This window comes from Littorina saxatilis, linkage group LG6 (assembly GCF_037325665.1).
Source record: "Littorina saxatilis isolate snail1 linkage group LG6, US_GU_Lsax_2.0, whole genome shotgun sequence".
Taxonomy (NCBI): Eukaryota; Metazoa; Mollusca; class Gastropoda; order Littorinimorpha; family Littorinidae; genus Littorina; species Littorina saxatilis.
In genome coordinates, this window is record NC_090250.1 from 16,178,652 (window position 1) to 16,199,882 (window position 21,231).

Consider the following 21,231-nt stretch of genomic DNA (forward strand, 5'->3'; position numbering starts at 1 on the left):
CCTGTTCGTGTATGTGCTTGTGTGTGCTTGTGTGTGTGTGTGTGTGTGTGTGTGTTTGTGTGTGTGTGTGTGTGTGTGTGTGTGTGTGTGTGTGTGTGTGCAGGGCCGGATCTGGAGGGGGGGGTTCCTGGGGTTCCGGAACACCCCCCCTGGCCATCCAATGTACCTCTCAGAGAGAAAAAAAAAGTGTTGAAAATGTGTAATTTTGATTCCCAATTGCAAGGAAAGACCAAAAAATGACCTCACAAATACAAAATTTTCTCGGCTTCGGGGAGGCTTTGCGGCCCCTGGACCCCTGCCATCAGTTGGAACCCCCCTCAATCGAACTTGGTCCGGCCCTGTGTGTGTGTGTGTGTGTGTGTGTGTGTGTGTGTGTGTGTGTGTGTGTGTGTGTGTGTGTGTGTGTGATTGCGAGTAAAGGAGTTTTAGTATTAATGTTGGTGTAGGTATTTTAATTGATTTCGTTGAATGTTTTATAGCTGCGCATGTTGGGTTTGCTTGGCTGGATTGAATGGAATGAAAACCTCATCGGTCAAAACGAATTCCCAAACTTTGGCAATACATTATTCTGTATTCTGAAAGATTTTCCCCATACTTTGCAGAACACCAGCGTTCTTCTGAATGATCCAAAAACTGTCAGGCTGAGCGCAGAACCCACAGACCTTGCCTCAGGCGACCTGTCATCTCAGGTCGTAACAGTGTCCAGTACCAAAGACGTCTCCATCATTTTCTACGGGAGCGGAAAAATAGAACATGTTCTTTGCGGTGGATCCATGAGGCTGATTCCAGTAGATTCTTTGGGGAGGGAGTATTACGTGATCACCGTATGCGACGATGTCAGTGCATGTACTTTTCAGGTGTGTGAGTCTGTTAAAGATACCTTATTTCCTGTGTCATCCGGTTTGCAAGTCACCGCTGATTCCGGGTTTTAACATGTCTCTCCATCTCTCTTTCTTTGTCTCTCTCTATCTGTGTGTGTGTGTGTGTGTGTGTGTGTGTGTGTGTGTGTGTGTGTGTGTGTGTGTGTGTGTGTGTGTGTGTGTGTGTTTTTTGTTGTGTTTTTTTGAAAGGTTGAAATACGTTTTTGAAACTAGAGCTTTGCAACTTGACACACTTCCTGTGTTTTTTGACTTCCCGAATTGACCAAAATTCTGGTTGACAGTCGTTGAATTCAAGGGTCATAGCAGCGCCATGTTCTGGATTTAACACGGGAAATGAACAATTTTATGATTATTTTTGAAGCTATAGCTTTGAAACTTGACAATATTCTGGGGTTTGATAACCCTAAAACATGACGCAAGTCTAGTTGACGTTTGTGAACATTATTAATTTCGCATCTTTGACATCGCACTTACTTTTAGGATATGATGACATCCCGACGACACCCAAATCTGGTTGACCTAGGTCAAATTTCAAGGTCACTGTGTTGTCGACTTCGGGTTATACATTTGAAATTATCTCTTTCTTCAACGTTTTTGAATCAAAAGTTTTAAAACTACAGATAATTCCTTTATTGACGGCCTCCGAGCCAGACAACAGTCTGGTTGATTTGCCTCAAGTCCTAAGGAAACGGTGGGGTCAAGTTTGGGTCAACAAATTGATGTTTTATCCAACGACTTTGAAGCTTAGATCTGTGAAACTTCCAACGCTTTTTCGGATTAGACGATGTCAGTGTTAATTGACCAAAAGCAGCAAGGTGAGGGGAAAGCTCAAAGCAAAGATGACTTGATAAGCATTTGATTTTCCTGTCTGCACATAGTTTGAATTCAAAGACTAACACTAAAACAAATCGCAGTCTTACTCGAGGCTTGCCACAGGGGAATGGCGATGCGTAGCACATGTCACATTAAAGCAGCTCACAAGGAGTACAAATCCAAGTACTCAGTGCCACAGTTCATTCGTAACAATATTACTGTTTAGACAGAGATTCGTGAAACTTTTTGTGACTTGGGTTTGCAGGTAGTGAGTGTTTATCCGAACACAAGCATCAACATCCATCTGAAGATGACGCCGATAAGCAGATGTAACGTCACCTTCCTCGGCATGATGTATCACGATGGTGACGTCATACGTACTAACGTCACAGAGTACCAAACTCTGCAACTGTTCAGTCCGGAGGAGTGCGATATGACAGGGTCGCTGGTGGCAGCTTCCAAACCTGTGGCAGTTTTTGCTATGAGTGTGAGGACAGGTTGGAAAGGTGTTGAGACCGACATTTTTTTGGAGCAGCTGCCTCCTGTAGAGTCCTACGGAAATGAATTTGTTCTCAGACAGCAGGCAGATCGTATGGAGAACTCTGGCGCCAACTTCTGCCATGTTCTGCCCTGTGAAGACTTTGTCTGGATCGTGGCCAGTGAGGTGAACACCTCGGTCACCGTAGCCAACGACTCCAGCGGGTCCGCTGTCGATCATCATCTTGACAACGCCGGAGACGTCCTCAGGCTGACGATGGAGGGCGACGTCATGCAGATCGCCAGCAACCGCGGAGTGCTGGTGGTGCAGGTCTTGAGGGCGTTACCACATAACGACGGAGCCTGGTTCGTCGTTTACCCCTTCTCTCAGTTCATGCACCACGACGTTATCCTCTTCAACAGCGATACGCTCTCCAGTAACGACAGGCAGCTGACGGTCATCATTGAAGACGATTTGGCCTCTTCCGTGGACGTAGACAACGTTTCGCACACTCTTCAAGGACCCATCAATGGTCCGCTGTTCAACATGTCGTACATAGTGATCAACTACACTATTGCTGTACCCAGCTACATTGAAATCAAGGACGCCAGCTTGGGAAGTGCTTTCGGGGGGTACATATCTGATCTCGGTAAAAATGAAGCGGCCACCACGCTTGCTCACGGCCTGGAGAAAATTAACATGGTATGCTCCGTTATTTCAATTTCTTTAGAAAAATTAGATTACATAGTTTCAAACAGCGTTTCAGTCGAAAATTTTTGGTGAGGTAGGGGAAGAGCCCATAATATGGACCACTTTTTACATTTAGTCAAGTTTTGACATAGAGGGGGAATCGAGACGAGGGTCGTGTGTGTGTGTGTGTGTGTGTGTGTGTGTGTGTGTGTGTGTGTGTGTGTGTGTGTGTGTGTGTGTGTGTGTGTGTGTGTGTGTGTGTGTGTGTTAGTAGAGCGATTCAGATTAAACTACTGGACCGATCTTTATGAAAATTTTCATGAGAGTTCCCGGGTATGATATCCCCAGACGTTTTTTTTCATTTCGATAAATGTCTTTGATGACGTCATATCCGACATTTTGTAAAAGTTGAGGCGGCACTGTCACACCCTCATTTTTCAATAAAATGTATTGAAAATTTGGGCAAGCAGTCTTCGACGAAGGCCGGACTTTGGTATTGCACTTCAGCTTGTAGGCTTAAAAATTAATTAATGACTTTGGTCATTAACAATCTGAAAATTGCAATTAATTTTTTTTTATAAAACGATCCAAAATTAAGTTTATCTTCTTCTTCTTCTGCGTTCGTGGGCTGAAACTCCCACGTACACTCGTGTTTTTTGCACGAGTGGAATTTTACGTGTATGACCGTTTTTTACCCCGCCATTTAGGCAGCCATACGCCGTTTTCGGAGGAAGCATGCTGGGTATTTTCGTGTTTCTATAACCCACCGAACTCTGACATGGATTACATGATCTTTTTCGTGCGCACTTGGTCTTGTGCTTGCGTGTACACACGGGGGTGTTCGGACACCGAGGAGAGTCTGCACACAAAGTTGACTCTGAGAAATAAATCTCTCGCCGAACGTGGGGACGAACTCACGCTGACAGCGGCCAACTGGGTACAAATCCAGCGCGCTACCGACTGAGCTACATCCCCGTTTATCTTATTCTTCATCATTTTCTGATTCAAAAAACACATAAATATGTTATATTCGGAATAAAAACAAGCTCTGAAAATTAAACATATAAAAATTAAGTAGATGTGCAACGCCAAGGCACTGCATACCCCAGCGAAAGACAAACCTCTCTCTTACTCTCTCTCTTTCTCTCTCTCAAACACACACACACACACACACACACACACACACACACGAACACACACACACACACACACACACGCACTCACTCACTCTCTCACACACACTTCATACACACAAAACACACCCCCATACGCACATATAGACAGACGGACATAAACACCTTTACAAACAAACACACATACACTTACGCACATACACACACCCACCCACTCTCTCTCTCTCTTTCTCTCTCTCTTATACAAACAGACACACACCCACACACACACACTGTACATACGCACGCACACTCACACACACACACACACACACACCCACCCACACACACACACACACACACACACACACACACACACACACACATTGACTCACACAAATATCATACACACAAAACACACACTCATACGCACATAGACCGGCACGGTTGGCCTAGTGGTAAGGCGTCCGCCCCGTGATCGGGAGGTTGTGGGTTCAAACCCCGGCCGGGTCATACCTAAGACTTTAAAATTGGCAATCTAGTGGCTGCTCCGCCTGGCGTCTGGCATTATGGGATTAGTGCTAGGACTGGTTGGTCCGGTGTCAGAATAATGTGACTGGGTGAGACATGAAGCCTGTGCTGCGACTTCTGTCTTGTGTGTGGCGCACATTATATGTCAAAGCAGCACCGCCCTGATATGGCCCTTCGTGGTCGGCTGGGCGTTAAGCAAACAAACAAATATGCACATAGATAGTCGGACACACACACCTTTACAAACAAACACATATACACACTCATACACACACAAACATACACACAAACTCATGCACACACACATTCACACACACACACACACTCTCTCTCTCTCTCAAACACACACACACACACACCCACGCACACAAACACACACCCCAAGTCACACACACACACATACACACACTCACTCACACGCACTCACTCACTCTCTCACAAAAAACTTCATACACACAAAACACACACCCATACGCACATATGGACAGACGGACATACCCACCTTTACAAACAAACACACATACACGCACACACATACACTTATGCCCACACACACACTTACACACACACACGAGTACAGACTCATGCACGCGTGCGCACACACACACGCACACACACACACAAATACACACACACACACACCACACACATACGAGCACAGACTCATGCACGCGTGCGCGCACACACACACACACAAATACACACACACACACACACACAAACAGTAACACTAACACATGTGCACAAAATGAACACAAACACACACACTGCGCGAGAGAGAAAGACTACAGGGAGGCATGACGTCATGATGCATTAGTTGACGTCAAAGACTTTCGACCGTGACGTATTCTTCTTACGCGAGCTTTATCCATAGACTTGGAAACTACGGAATATCTACCCGTCCAAAGCAGCCTTGGGTGGCGTTTGCTGAAAAAATGGGGGCGACTATTGCACCCACCGTATTTTTGTTGGTATGGTCCCAATTTTTGGTGAACTTCCATCTCCAACTGTAGCACGTAGCCGGGCACAAAGAATCCTTCTTTATCATGTATTATTCGGTATGCACATTTCTCAAGTCGCTGGGATTATGATTAAAATTAAATTTCCGAAATTGATTTAAAAATAATTTCATCTTATTCCTTGTCCGTTCCTGATTCCAAAAACATATAGATATGATATGTTTGGATTAAAAACACGTTCAGAGAGTTAAAAAGAATAGAGATATAGAAAAGCGTGCTATCCTCCTCAGCGCACCCGCTAGTACCGCGCTTTTCTGGATTGTTAATTTCACTGCCTTTGCCACGAGCGGTGGACAGACGATGCTACGAGTGTACTGTTTTGCGGAAAAAATGCAATGCGTTCAGTTTCATTCTGTGAGTTCAACTGAGCTTGACTAAATGTTGTATTTTCGCCTTACGCGACTTGTTGTTTATTGCTGATAACTAGCTTGTTTTTTTGCGAAGAAGTTTCATTTTGTGGTTGGTGGTTCTTCTCTCTTAGTTTAACCGTTAGGCCTAATTAGAGTGAAATAGCTTTGATAGACATTCAGCAAAAATTAAATACAGAAAAAATCACAAATAACAGCTATTGTGTTTTCAGCGTAGCAATAGGGTCCGATATTTAGACGAGACAAGTATAATGCCGACGAGTCGAAGACGAGTCGCATTATACTTGTTCGAGTCTAAATATCGGACCCTATTGCTACGCTGAAAACACAATAGCGTTTATATAGCTATTCTGACATTAAATTCTGTGTTAGAATCATGTTTTTGTCAGCGACAAGTACCAGAATGGTCCATGTCGTTGATTGCAGACGACGGTTCCCTTTCCGCATGAAGCCACGGAAATAACCGAACATTGAAAAACCCACGGACATGTATTACGGAGAAAACTCGAGATAACCGGATGCTTAGCATTACGTCAATATGTTAGGAATCATATGACGTCATGACGTATCATGCTTGCCTACGTAGATTGTATGTTCGAAAGTCTGACTTCTGTTGGAAATTCGCGTGGTGAAGACAGCGGTAAATCTGTAGATGATAAGAGAACAATGATTGTCTCAGAAGAAACGACGAAATGTTTCAGACCGGTAACTTCATTTCAACATTGCACTATACAATGGACGTTCTATGTGACAGGAGAGTTTGCTGATTTTGTGTTAAACATTGGAGAGATCGTCTGCTAGAATCCGAGATAGGTCGCTTCAGATTGCAGCTTCTGGAAATTTGCAAGGTTTGTTGCCTGTTAAAGAACTGGATTTTACACGTAATGTATGTCATGTACAGTAAGCAACAACAAAAACACACACAAAGCAAATGGCATCGTCTGTCGACTAGTCACAGAGTGACAGAAACAAACCTGGCGAGGTATGCGTGTACTTTATACACGTGGAAGAAACCGGAACCACGCGTCTTTGTTATTGCCGATATCGTTTGGATATCGGCAAAAATGGCCAACTTTTGTATCGTTATGCTTTGATGATCGGAAAAGGGATGTGTGAGACCATCCAATCACAGCCCCCGAATTCCCCCACGTGTCCATCAGAATAGCTATATTGGTTCATATTAGGAGCCTGGGCGCCCAATATGGACCAGTGAAGCGGCCTTCACGAATCACTGTAAAAAGCCCCCTATACTTCAAAATAACATGATACAACTTAGTGTGAAAGTCAGACAAATTCAAATATGCTTTAGATTTAGCTGTTTTGGGTTGATGAGAGCATTAGGCTATTTGAAGCACACCAGGAAACTGAAGAAGCTTATCAAAAACAGAGTAACTAAAAATAAGTGAAATTATCAACTTCCCCCCCAAAAAGACTATTTGTTATATTATTTTGAAATCTCGAGGGCTAGTTATAGGTTATTTTCAGCAAGCTTCTTAATGAGTTAATTAAAATTACCTTTAGCTTTTATTTTCTTCGATTTGTTGAAGGTGGTCCATATTAGGGAACTAACACATACTTTGCAATTGGGGTTTTGCTATTTTTTATGTTTTTGGCAGTAGAAACTCGGGGTACTCATTGCTAAAATGTAACAAATACGGTCTTAGCTGTCATATATAGCCATATTTGTGTGATAAAAGCTTTGGCTGTGGACAGAAACGAGTCCGTTTTAGGCGGCACATTTAGAGTGAACACTGCCAAAAGTGAATAAAAGCAAAAGAGCCTAACGGTTTTGAGGTTTGTGTTTCTGCAACTGTTTTGACATGTGCAACTTATCCAGAGAGGGTGAATAAAGCGAATGAAGTTGTTTTGAGCGCTCTAGCGCCGTTAGTTTGTCAGAACCGGAGGTGGTCCATATTAGGAGCCGGTCCATATTAGGAGCCTTTCCCCTACATACTTACTTACTTACTGCCCGTTATACAGTAAAGCAGTGTAATGGTTAACATATATTCATAATCAACCTGAAGCTGTGACCTCATAGTGAAATCAACTTATATAGCTATTCTGATGGACACGTGGGGGAATTCGAGGGCTGTGATTGGATGGTCTCTCACATCCCTTTTCCGATTATGAAAGCATAACGCTACGGAAGTCGGCCATTTTTGCCAATATCCAAAAGCATATTGGCAATAACAAAGACGCATGGTTCCGGTTTCTTTCACGTGTATAAAGTACACGCATACCTCGCCAGGTTTGTTTCTGTGACTAGTCGACAGACGATGGCATCTGCTTTGTGTGTGTTTTAGTTGTTGGTTACTGTACATGACATACATTACGTGTAAAATCCAGTTCTTTAACAGGCAACAAACCTTGCAAATTTCCAGAAGCTGCAATCTGAAGCGACCTATCTCTGATTCAAGCAGACGATCTCTCCAATGTTTAACACAAAATCAGCAAACTCTCCTGTCACATAGAACGTCCATTGTATAGTGCAATGTTGAAATGAAGTTACCGGTCTGAAACATTATTTTAGTCGTTTCTTCTGAGACAATCCTTGTTCTCTTATCATCTACAAATTTACCGCAGTCTTCACCACGCGAATTCCCAACAGAAGTCAGACTTTTGAACATACAATCTACGTAGGCAAGCATGATACGTCATGACGTCATATGATTCCTAGCATATTGACGTAATGCTAAACATCCGGTTATCTCGAGTTTTCTCCGTAATACATGTCCGTGGGTTTTTCAATGTTCGGTTATTTCCGTGGCTTCATGCGGAAAGGGAACCGTCGTCTGCAATCAACGACATGGACCATTCTGGTAGTTGTTGCTGACATAAACATGATTTTAACACAGAATATAATGTCAGAATAGCTATATAAACGCTATTGTGTTTTCAGCGTAGCAATAGGGTCCGATATTTAGACGAGACAAGTATAATGCCGACGAGTCGAAGCATTATACTTGTCTCGTCTAAATATCGGACCCTATTGCTACGCTGAAAACACAATAGCTGTTAATAATATCACTCACGCTAGGATTGTGTCTGTGCTCTATGTGAAAAACTCATATTTTGGCACTAAGAAAATGTTCTTGGATTCCACGTTGCGGCGGCTCTATTAGTTCGTGGACTGTACGAGGGCCGCTCGATATGTTCTCGGAATAGGAGGGGATTGGGTGGGGTGGAGTGGGGGAAGGAAACGTAACTGATGATGACAGATTAAAGACGATTATCGTAAGATATTGATGTGAACCGCTGTACTTACTAAAGTAAACCACTGCTAACAGCAGGAAGCTGAGTGAGTGCCAGCATTGCCTTTGTCACTACCCCCCACCCCCAAATACACACACAAGAACTGAACATTCTTTGTGATTTTAGCCCCATCGTGAATGACTGGCTCATATTAACACTAATTATTTTTGGCCTTTCAAACGCAGGAGCGGATTAATGAGGGCTTAACTATTAAATCATATGTCGGATGCGACCTAGTGTAATGGCAAACCCATGACGTTTGAGGAGGCAGCTAGTGTAGTCCATTCCTCCTAGTTTTTGAAAGGATAACGGAGAAAATAATGTTGAAGATGTCAGCACTAAAGCAACCAGGGAAAGGTCAAGTGATAGTTATCATTTGAATATGATTATGAGTTGATAGTGTTTGTTAGTGTGTCATAAACAACCAACACCTCAATATTTACCTGTTGACACCACGTATTGTTTATGTTTTATCCCCGCGACGTATGATGGCATGTATGACGTCAAAGACGGGCTTCCGGGGACGTCGGAGCTCTTCTTCTGTGGTGGTATATTGAAGGCTTTGCTCACTAATTGTGTGTGTCTTGGACAGGCATGCAAAGTGACAAAGCCAGTGAGAGGGGATGGAGCAGACAACGACTGTGATGGTGTTGTAGACGAGGAACCATGCGTCATTGGAGTTTCGCAAGGTACGTCAGCAACCAGTGTATGTTTTTGGACATTGGGCTGAGACCTGTAGGATTGTGTTTGTTCACGGGGGGGGGGGGGGGTGTTATTGTTGAGACGAATAACTACAGGTGTATTTACAACTAGAGGAATACCCGGCTTCGCCGGGGTGAATCGCAAGACAGAGACAGACAGCGTGGCGGTTCACCACAATCACCTTTGAAGGCGAAGTCCTGTCAAACGGGATTGAGAATTTTAGAGCTTATTTCTAAGCCCTATATTATATAATGCCAGAACATACAGACAGACAAAAGCCGCCAGACCCCATCACAAACAGAACTCTGCAATCCACAGGTGTTGCCTCCACACACACACACACACACACACACACACACACACACACACACACACACACACACACACACACAGAAGCCATATATATCTATCTATATATATAAATATATAGAGATAGATGACAGTGGATTTTTCGATAAATAGATTCGACCTTTGCACTTTTACAGTAAGGACAACTTACGGGTACATGCAAGGAAAGCCCACAACCTCTAAGGCGAACAACTCTGCAGAGTCTGCTGTGAAGGACGACGGTAGTCTCCCTGTCACACTCGACCCCCTTTGAATGAACTTTGTCCCCAAAGTTCCGAACCATGGACCCGCCAAGCTTAGGTCCCTCCCAGGTGGAATGGGAACAGCACGAAAATGATTCAGTGGCCTGAACATTTCATGTCGAGTCCCATCGCTGTCGACGACGCCAAATTTAACCGAGTACCGAAACACCACAATCACCTTTGAAGGCGAAGTCCACTCAAACGGGATTGAGAATAACTGTCATGGCTTCTCAAAGAAAGGCCTGAACATACAGACACACCAAAGCCGCCAGACCACATCACAAACAGAACTCTACAATCCACAGGTGTTGCCCCCCCCCACACACACACACACACACACACACACAGAAGCCGTATATATATATGTGTATATCTATATCTATAAATATATAGAGATAGATGACAGTGTATTTTTCGCGTGGCTATAAATTGATTCGACCTTTTCACTTTTACAGTAAGGACAACTTACGGGTGCAAGGAAAGTGTTCTGGACAGTGCAGTGACATTCTAAAAATAGTAACGTAGTAACGGGAATATGGATTGACGCCACACGAAGGAAGGGAGATAAACGCTGAAAACACTGGAGAAGATAAGGAAGAGATACTGGGAATGGATCTAGAGAAAAACCAAAATCGGTTCAGCGCTGCGCGCTGAGAGCACGTGTTGAAATATCTCATCGACCAGATTATGTCCGGGGTGTACTTGAATATGCCCACCAAATTTGAAACAGATCCATCGAGAACCTTGGGCGTGCATCGCGAATACACAGACACACACACACACAGACACAAGTCGTATACATATATAGATAGACTAGATGATTACCCGCTTCGCCGGGTACCGGCTTCGCCGGGAAGAAGTAGAGCCGAATACCAGGCTGCGCCTGGGACCCGGCTTTGCACGAAGGAAAGGAGATAAACGCGCAAAACACTGGTGACCTTCTAAAAATAGTAACGTAGTAACGGGAATATGGATTGACGCCACACGGAGGAAGGGAGATAATCGCGGCTGAAAACACTGGAGAAGATAAGGAAGAGTTACTGGTAGTGGATCCAGACCAAAAAACCCAAAATCGGTTCTGCGCGCTGAGAGCACGTGTTGAAATATCTCATCGATGAGGTTGTGTCCGGGGTGTAGCTGAATACGGTGTCCAAATTTGAAAAAGATCCACTGAGAACTTTGGCCGTGCATCGCGAACAGACAGACAGACAGACAGACAGACACTAGTCGTATATATATATAGATGTATGTATACCCGCTTCGCCGGGTAGCCGGCTTCGCCGGGAAGAAGTACTTAGAGCCGTACGCCGGCTTCGCCGGGTCCGAACAATGGACCCGCCAAGCTTAGGTCCCTCCCAGATTCGTGGAATGGGAACAGCACGAAAATGATTCAGTGGCCATAATGCCATTCCTGACCATATCGAGTCCCATCCTTGTCGACGAATGTAACCGTGTTAATCACCTTTGGAGGCGAACTCCACTCAAACAGGACTGAGCAAGTTAGAGCTTATCTCTAAGCCCTTTTGAACTGTTATGGCTTCTCAAAGGAAGGCCAGTACACAAAATTACACAAAAGCCGCCAGACCACATCACAAACAGAACTGAACAATGCACAGGTGTTCCTCACATAGAGACACACACACACACACACACACACACACACACACACACACACACACACACACACACACACAAACACAGAGAAGCCGTATCTATAGAGAGATAGATGACAGTGTATTTTTCGCGTGGCTATAAATTGATTCGACCTTTGCACTTTTACAGTGAGGATAATTTACGGGTCCAATTTACGTTCTGGACACTGCGGTGACCTTCTAAAAATAGTAACAGAACGGGGAATATCCGAAGATGCCCCCTTCATACAAAAGTGCACCATACGAAGGAAGGGAGGTAAACGCTGAAAACATGGAGAAGATGAGAAGATAAGGAAGAGTTACTTATAATGGTGAAATGAACACAAAAACCAAATTCGGTTCAGCGCTGCGCGCTGAGAGCACGTGTTGAAATATCTCATCGATGATATTGTGTCCGGGGTGTAGCTTAATACGGTGTCCAAATTTGAAAAAGATCCACCGAGAACTTTGGCTTTGGTGTGTCGGTATGGGGGCCCGGGTAGCTGAGGTGGAACCAAAATAGCTGAGGTGGAACCAAAATCGGTTCAGCGCTGCGCGCTGAGAGCACGTGTTGAAATATCTCATCGATGAGGTTGTGTCCGGGGTCTCTCTGAATAAGCCCACCAAATTTGAAGCAGATCCATCGAGAACTTTGGCCGTGCATGGCGAATACACAAATACACAGATACACAGACACACACACAGACACACAGATACACAGACACACACACAGACACAAGTCGTATATATATATATAGATGTACTAGATGAATACCCGCTTCGCCGGGTACGGCTGCGCCGGGAAGAAGTCGATCCGAATACCCGGCTGCGCCGGGGACCCGGCTATGCCGGGTGTACGCCGGCTTTGCCGGCGCACCACACGGAGGAAGGGAGATAATTGCGGCTAAAAACACTGGAGAAGATAAGGAAGAGTTACTGGTAGTGGATCCAGACAAAAAAACAAAATCGGTTCAGCACAAAAAACAAAATCGGTTCAGCGCTGCGCGCTGAGAGCACGTGTTAAAATATCTCATCGACCAGGTTGTGTCCCGGGTGTACCTGAATATGCCCACCAAATTTGAAGCAGATCCATCGAGAACTTTGGCCGTGCATCGCGCACAGACACACAGACAGACACACACACAGACACAGACACTAGTCGTATATATATATAGATGGAGCTTCCATTTCCAGATCTAAACAATCTGGGAAAATCCGGTCATTCAAAGTAGAGAGAAATGGAGTTATTCCCCCCTCTGCTTCTTTCTCTCTGTAAACTTGTAGGGCTAGTTATTTTTCGGTAACTTACCCAACTTACCCAACAACCAAAATCACTTACCCAACAACGGGCCTGAATCCTCGATAGCTCATGGGTAGAGACTGTACACATTGTGGATCTACTTTTTGCGACTCAAAAGTTCAGAACACTTTAATGTACAAAATATACCTTTCTGGAGCAAACAATACAACCATACTGCATTTAAACCAGCAACTACAGGCTTGAACACATGAATCTCAATATAAAATCCATGAGTTTGGTTGTTTTCTGAATTCAGATCTGCCGTGCACAATCGTTTATCGCTAGCAAGATTCCAAGGAAAAGTAACTCTCATATTTTGTCTAGCGACACGAGTAGTTCCCCTTCCAGATTTCGGCTGCATCGACAAGACTGCAATCCGACGGTCAGTTTTCAACAATATTTCATTTTATAAACAGATCACACGCAATCAATTGCAAATATTTAATCAACTTAAAGAATATGCAGCGGTTTCATACACTATTTTGCCCCAGAAAACTGACCTTCATACAGTTTTTAACGTTGGAACACGGGTGTAAAACTTCGTCTGCTAGTCACATTCGAGGAAAGAACATTTCCTGAGCGATACCAAAACATGAACAGAACACACACTATCTGCCTTTACCGCCACAGCAGAATGACAACATAACTGTGTACTTGATTTTAGTTCAAATCATGGAAACTGACAAAAAGTGTTAACGGAATTGAATGATTTGCACGGAACTATGCAACCGCGCATTAATCGATCGCCTGCGCAGGTAGACTGGTTGGGTGAATATGATTCGATCAAACTTTCGCACAAAAACTCCTCTTTTCTTTGAATAACTGAAGAAAGGAGGAATAAAGAGGTTACATACCTCGTCTCAGTGATTATCAAAAATAATGGTCTCAGTTCGCGGTCATGAAAAAGCTCGCTGAAGCTCGCATTTTTCATGATCCGCTAACTTCGACCATTATTTTTGATAATCACTGAGACGAGGCATGTAACCTCAGAAGTCGTGAACAGAAATTCTAAAAATGCACGTTCTTCACAAGGGGATACGTTTTAATTTAATGCAGGGGTCTTCGAGGCGGGGTTCCTGTATATTTACAATCTTTCTTTTTTTTATTACGGTAAAACCCTCATTGAATCAAGAGTAATCTGTTCTAAGAATAAAGTGTGGATGGCTCCATAAAGTTACAGTTTTAATAAATGCCACCTTTAAAAAAAAAAGTTGGCAGCAAGATGAAGTATTTAAAAGAGAAGGAACATCGAACTATTGCAAGAACGGAAGGGGGCGACTTGAAAAGGGGTGATTGAGTTCAGAAAAACCGAACAAACATTGATTCTTATGCTGACAAGGTCGTTGCAGTTACAGAACAAGATCGAGGTAGTTTACCTGCAGGCAAGAGACAGGGCCTTCAAGTCTCACGAATAAAAATGCCATTTTGAGAACCAAATTTTAGCTCAACCTGTAACTAAATGTTGAACAACGGGGACATCGACTTGTCTTGTTTGTGGAATAGTGTCATGTTCATATTTTATTTTTTATTTATTTACGAGGATTTATATCGCGCACGTATCTCACCACACAAGGCGACTCAAATTAATGCCGTGTGAGATGGAATTTTTTACACAATATATCACGCATTCACATCGGCCAGTAGATCGACTGCCTTTAGGCGCTGCACCCACCTTTCACGGCCTATTATTCCAGGTCACACGGGTATTTTGGTGGACATTTTTATCTTCGCCTATACAATTTTGCCAGGAAAGACCCTTTTGTCAATCGTGGGATCTTTAACGTGCATACCCCAATGTAGTGTACACGAAGGGACCTCGGTTTATCGTCTCATCCGAAAGACTAGCACTTGAACCCACCACCTAGGTTAGGAAAGGGGGGAGAAAATTGCTAACGCCCTGACCCAGGGTCGAACTCGCAACCTCTCGCTTCCGAGCGCAAGTGCGTTACCACTCGGCCACCCACATCCATATCCATATATGTTTGATCATACCAATAGACTCAACTTACACAATATAATTTTGAAGCCGCGACGAATTGTACATGTAATCAAACTCAACGTCACTTCTAAATCCAACAACATTATCTTAGAGTCACACAATTATGGTGTGCCCGCTATGTCGCTGCAAAAATAACATCGTCTGCTGAAACATATGCAGTATTTACATACGTATGTGGCAGCAGCTGGGTTCTTTTGAATTTGAAACTGGTGTCCCGGAAAGCTGTTGCTCTCGTGTATTATCATAGTTAATATGGTGGTTCTAAAGTATTTGGTTTCTGAGATATCGTCAAATATCAAAAGTTTGTCACACTATATATCCCTCAGACAAGTACACAAAGGGACAAACATGATCAATGCATAGCCTCATATACTTGAGCAAAACGAATATATGTCCGAGTTTAAGATAAGGTTTTGTAGTTTTGGGGGTTGATATGGTTTTATTTCTGAATATTATGTTTTAGATGCTGACGGTGATGGGAGGTATGACGAAGATTGCGAGGAACTACCTGAAGGTTTGGACATATCATTTTCAAATAATTCGAATCGATTTCTTACGTTTGTTTTTATTACACACCGCTTTTTAAAATGTTGTTTACCGACATTTTTAGCTTTCATAATTCTTTTAAGGATTATTCTTATATTCTTTCTTTAATGTTTTTCTTATTTCCTTGCTTCTATTCACACTTACTTTAAATACTCGCTAGTGTGAAATATTTTAAACTACTGAGTGTGTTTGTTTGAGCCCAACTGCACATGTATGCACATGTCCATGCAACCTAGATTCACAATTCTTAATCAGACATTTTGCTTACTGTTCAGCTTCATGTATTTTACAAAGTGTGTGTCTTTGTGAGTTCGGGAGAGAGAGAGAGAGAGAGAGAGAGAGAGAGAGAGAGAGAGAGAGAGAGAGAGAGAGAGAGAGAGAGAGAGAGAGTGTGTGTGTGTGTGTGTGTGTCTATGTGTGTGTGTGTGTGGAATGTTTTTGCATTCTTTTCTGTTTAGAAGTAGTGTTTTCTTTAACATATATCCTATCTTTTTCATAATACTCACAAGCCATGCCACCATTTACATTTTCTTGTGCTGTGTATTTAAATTAAGTTTGCTTGATTCTTATTTTGTGTATACTCCACTTTTCTTTTTAAAACATATGTCAGCTTCTGCATGGCAATGTTGCATGCTGCTTCATATGTCTCGCACAGAACTCACAAGCTCACTAACACCCACCACAACACAAATCGCTCCAACCACCTCAACCACCGAAGCCAGCGTGTACATCTCATCCACTACCTGGTCCTGTATATACGATCCCAATTACACTAACACCGACACAACCACATCAACAGCATCTCTCGCCTTCGCCGACACTGATAAAAACACAGGAGAAGCATCTTTCTCTGTTTCTACAACGGAATATATCATTGCCTCCGCTTCAAGCGAGTTTTCGTCGACTTCATGGTCTTGCATATATGATTGTGTTCCCAGTGTCTTGGACTCTTCTACAGTAACTGATAGCGAAAGATTCTTAGAGACTTCGACGATGACTGGAGCTGCGAGTAGCCTGGAGACTGAAACAATGTCCCTCAGTGAAAGCGTTGTGGATACTTCAACGACAACTGTAGGTGATAGCTTCTTCGATACTCTCTCAGCAACTGCGATTGACATGATTTTAGAAACTTCTTCGGATCTGGAAACTTCTTCGGCTTTGGAAACTTCTTCAGCTCTGGAAACTTCTGCGGCTTTGGAAACTTCTTCGGCAACTGCGAGTGACATCATTTTGGAAATCCAGACGACGGCTTAAGCTCCATCGACGTCTCGACAATGACTGTCAGAGAGACTCTGAGTGCGTCGAGAACATGGTCTTGTGTGAGCGATACAGAAACCACGAGCACGTTTTCTGCAACAAAGATCTATAGCACGGCTACTGAGTTGTCCAGTGTTGGGATTGCTGTTGGGGTTGCTTCAAATCGACCAAGCTCAAGCCGACCACGCACATCATCTGCCGGATTTGTAGCATCAACGTCCAGCATGATGGAACCATCCAGTTCTTCTTGGTCTGATTACAGTGTATCCACTGCGCTTGAGTCTAGCTCTAGCCTCATGTATTCTAAAATTGCTCATTCGTCGTATGAAGGTCAGTTGAGCACGGTAGTTTTAGTTGTGTTGTGTATGCTGTATGTGTAACTGTGTTAGTTATGCTGTGTGTGTGTTAAATATGCTGTGTATGTGTTAGTTAAGCTGTGTATGTGTGAGTTGTGTTGTGTATATGTTGGCTCTATGTTATGCCTGTCTTTCGTATCTGCTTCAGAATAGCTTTAGCGTCGTGTTTTTGTAGACTTTTTTTTATCTCCTTCTTCAAATCACTTTCGTAGGTTGTCTAATTATGTCTTCAATAAAATGCGCTGTTTTAGCCACGTGTTCCCTTTTGCACATCAGTGTATGTTAGTATGTCACATTAATTTACTTGCATCACGCTCACTGTGACATGATGCTTCAATATTAGTTTCACGCACTGATTTCAAGGGGATGTTTCTGCTTTGCATGTGTTGGTATTAACTGATCATGATTTACCTTTGCAGTGACCACAACCGAACCGCCAACCACCACAGAGGAAACCAGAACACAGGAAGAAACCACAACACAAGAAGAAACCACAACACAGGAGGAAACCACAACACAGGAAGAAACCACAACACAGGAAGAAACCACAACAGAAGAGGAAACAACAACACAGAAAAAACCCACAACACAACAGGAAACCACTCCGCAAAACGAAGTGACGACGCAGGAAGGGGTGACGTCACCGAACCCGATCACCTCGTCGTCATCAGACGTGGAGTTAAGCTACCCCATCACGTCCTCATCAACGCCTTACATCACCACCAGCAGCGATGCCTCAGCAGCCACGCCCGTCTATTCCGTCCCCCCTGCCAACTACACCCCCTCTACTCTCTGCGGCTGCACCTGCCCTCCCTGGATCGCTACCGCCCCCCTGGGCTCAGCTAGTATCACCTCCGTGCTCAACAGCATCGTGAACGAGCTGACGGTGGAGAAGAGCGAGCTGTCCAGCACCCGGAGAAAGAAGATCAGCGCGGAAGACAACAGGCCCTCGGCCCAGACCGTGGGCTACTTTGGCGTGGCAATCATCGTGGCCACCGCGGTGGGCATTATCGCTCTGGATGCTAGCGCCTTGTACAGAGATTTCAAAGCTCTCGTTTTGTCGTGCAAAGGATCTTGATTTTATGGCCATGCTTTGTGGCTGAGTTGTTGGTGGGTTTTTTTTTTGGTGGGGGGGGGGGGGGGGGGTCAGGTAAAGGGGGGCATGAAGGTTGTGGTGATGATAGAGGGTGGGATTGGAGGTGGTGGTGATAGACAATCGCGCCTTGTACAGACGATTCACAGCTCTCGTTTTGTCTTGCAAAGGCTCTTATTTTTATGACCATGGTTTTGTTGCTGAGTTTTTGGTGGTTTTTTTTGGTTCTTGGGTTTTTTTTTGGATGGGGGTGGGGGGGTTAATAATAATAATAATAATAATAATAATAATAATAATAAAACATTCTTTTATAGCGCTGTTCACCGCCGAATGGCAGTCTCATGGCGCTTTACATTAGACATTAAAATTTAACATTTTACATAAAAAGTTTTCTCGTAAGAAATAACATACAAGCATTAAAAACAATTCATAGACAACGACCACTTATAGTTATATAAGATAATCTAGAAAAATTGTTTTTAAAAAGATGAGAAAAAAACACGTAAGATAAGTAATAGACACATAGTTACACATAAAAAGTCTGACAATAAAACAGAACTCACATAAAAGCGTACAGATCTAAAACAGAACGAAGATGTAACATAGACTGTGGGGCAACAAATTAAACAGCTAACAACTAGTCAACAAGCAAACTTATCATTCAGCACATTCACTCACAAGTCACATGAACACATTCCACCACAGCTTCAATGTCCTAATTACTTTGTTCATTTTAGTAAAAGGCAGATTTGTACAGGGGAGTGTTCAGTTTAATCTTAAATGATGGTAGTGAAGGAGACTGGCGGACCGCTAGAGGAAGTGAGTTCCAGAGTGTAGAGACTTGATATCTGAATGATCTTTACCCAGCTGATTTTAGTTTAGCTCTAGGGACTGTGAGGAGCAGCTGGGATGAGGACCTCAGGGACCTAGTTGGAGAGTACTTTGTCAGTTTTGATGACAAGTAAGGAGGGAGGGTGCCATGAAAGTAGTTGAAAGCGAGAGTGCCCAGCTTTTACTGTATTCTCTGTTGCACTGGGTTAAGGGGGGCATGGAGGTTGTGGTGGTGATGGAGGGTGGGATTGGAGGTGGTGGTCTTAGACAGTCGTGCCTTTTACAGAGACTTCAAAGCTCTCGTTTTGTCGTGCAAAGGCTCATGATTTTATGACCATGCTTTGTTGCTGAGTGTTTTTTTTTTTTTTTTTTTTTTGGGGGGGGGGGGCGGCAGAGAGGGGGGGGCATGGGGTAGGTGGTGGTGGTGGTGGTAGTGATAAAGGGTTGGATTAGAGGTGGTGGTGATAGACACTTGCGCCTTGTACAAAGACTTTAAAGCTCTCTTTTCGTTGTGATCATACTTTGTGGTTGAGTTGTTTTTTTCGCGCCTTGAACAAAGACTTCAAAGCTCTCATTTCGTCGTGTGTCAAAGACTCTTGATTTATGATTATTGTTTGTGGTTGATTCTTTCTTTCTTTGGGGCGGGTGGTGGGGCGTGGGGGAGGTTGTGGTGGTGATGAAGGGTGGGATGGGGTGGAGATGATAGACACTGGCGCCTTGTACAAAGAGTTCAAAGCTCTCATTTCGTCTTGTAAAGGCTCTTGTTTTTTATCTACACTTTGTAGTTGAGCTTTTGATTTCTTTGGGGCGGTTAGTGGGGATGGGAGAGGAGGTGGTGGTACTGGATGGTCGGACTAGGAGTGATGGTGACAGAACGCAATACCCTATTGCGTCTTTAAAGGGCTTGAAGTTTATATGAGTCCTTTGGACAGTAGCAGAGAATTTGTACAGAGAATGATTGTAAACTTTGATCGCGTGTTGTAAAAGGTCCTGATTTATCAAAGTACTTTGGGGTATCTTTTTGATAAAAATATGACACTTCTTACTGATTTGCCTTGTGCAGTTCGTTTTTGATATCCGATGATCTTTTGGGACTGGTATTTATGTTTTAAACCGGTGTTTTTTCTCTAGGACTAAAAAGCAAAGGTTAACGTTTAGTGCTTGCAATTTATTTTATTTTACTATTATTTTTTTGTCTTGCCAAGCACATCATTGTGTGGGGCTTTTAATCAATAACATGCATCCGTCTACTATGTATCATCATTCATCCATCAACATTTGTAATAAATATGTAAATGGCAAGTATACAAGACATATATATATATATATATATATATATACAACATTAGAACATAACAGACATACGGACATATAACATCCGTTCGCATACAAGTAAGGCCGGAGCTTAACATAACATGCAGATTACATTACTTGACAATTATGGACGTATTACCTGCTTAATACTATTACAGTCAGTTAATAATACCGTCAAACAAAAAAAACAAAGAACAAAAAACAAACAAACAAAAAGCAAAGCAAAAACACATATATATATATATATACGCAAATCATCACATCTCTGCACAACCTAGCGTACTACCTAACCAACTCTTCATATGGGGACCATAATTCTACAAATTTGGTAATGTTACCAGAATTGAAACTGGAATATTTTTCTATTTTAAATCTGTATTTCAAATTTCTTAAAAAATTTTCTAACAGTGGCCTTGTCTCTTGTAACTTACTCTTATAAATATAAAACTTTGCAAACAAAATGATAAA

General features: G+C 43.1%; 1 protein-coding gene across 1 annotated transcript in view; it reads left to right on the top strand.

Moving 5' to 3' along the window:
* The window catches only part of LOC138969692 (uncharacterized), a 33,241-nt gene extending 14,612 nt beyond the window's left edge, over positions 1-18,629 (top strand). Inside the window, exons 7-11 of the mRNA XM_070342550.1 lie at positions 603-836; positions 1,960-2,874; positions 9,737-9,833; positions 15,830-15,880; positions 17,945-18,629. Of these exons, the coding sequence (XP_070198651.1) occupies positions 603-836; positions 1,960-2,874; positions 9,737-9,833; positions 15,830-15,880; positions 17,945-18,603 (1,956 nt within the window). The 3' untranslated portion in view covers positions 18,604-18,629. The remainder of the gene's footprint in view (positions 1-602; positions 837-1,959; positions 2,875-9,736; positions 9,834-15,829; positions 15,881-17,944) is intronic.
* Positions 18,630-21,231: the final 2,602 nt, after the last annotated feature.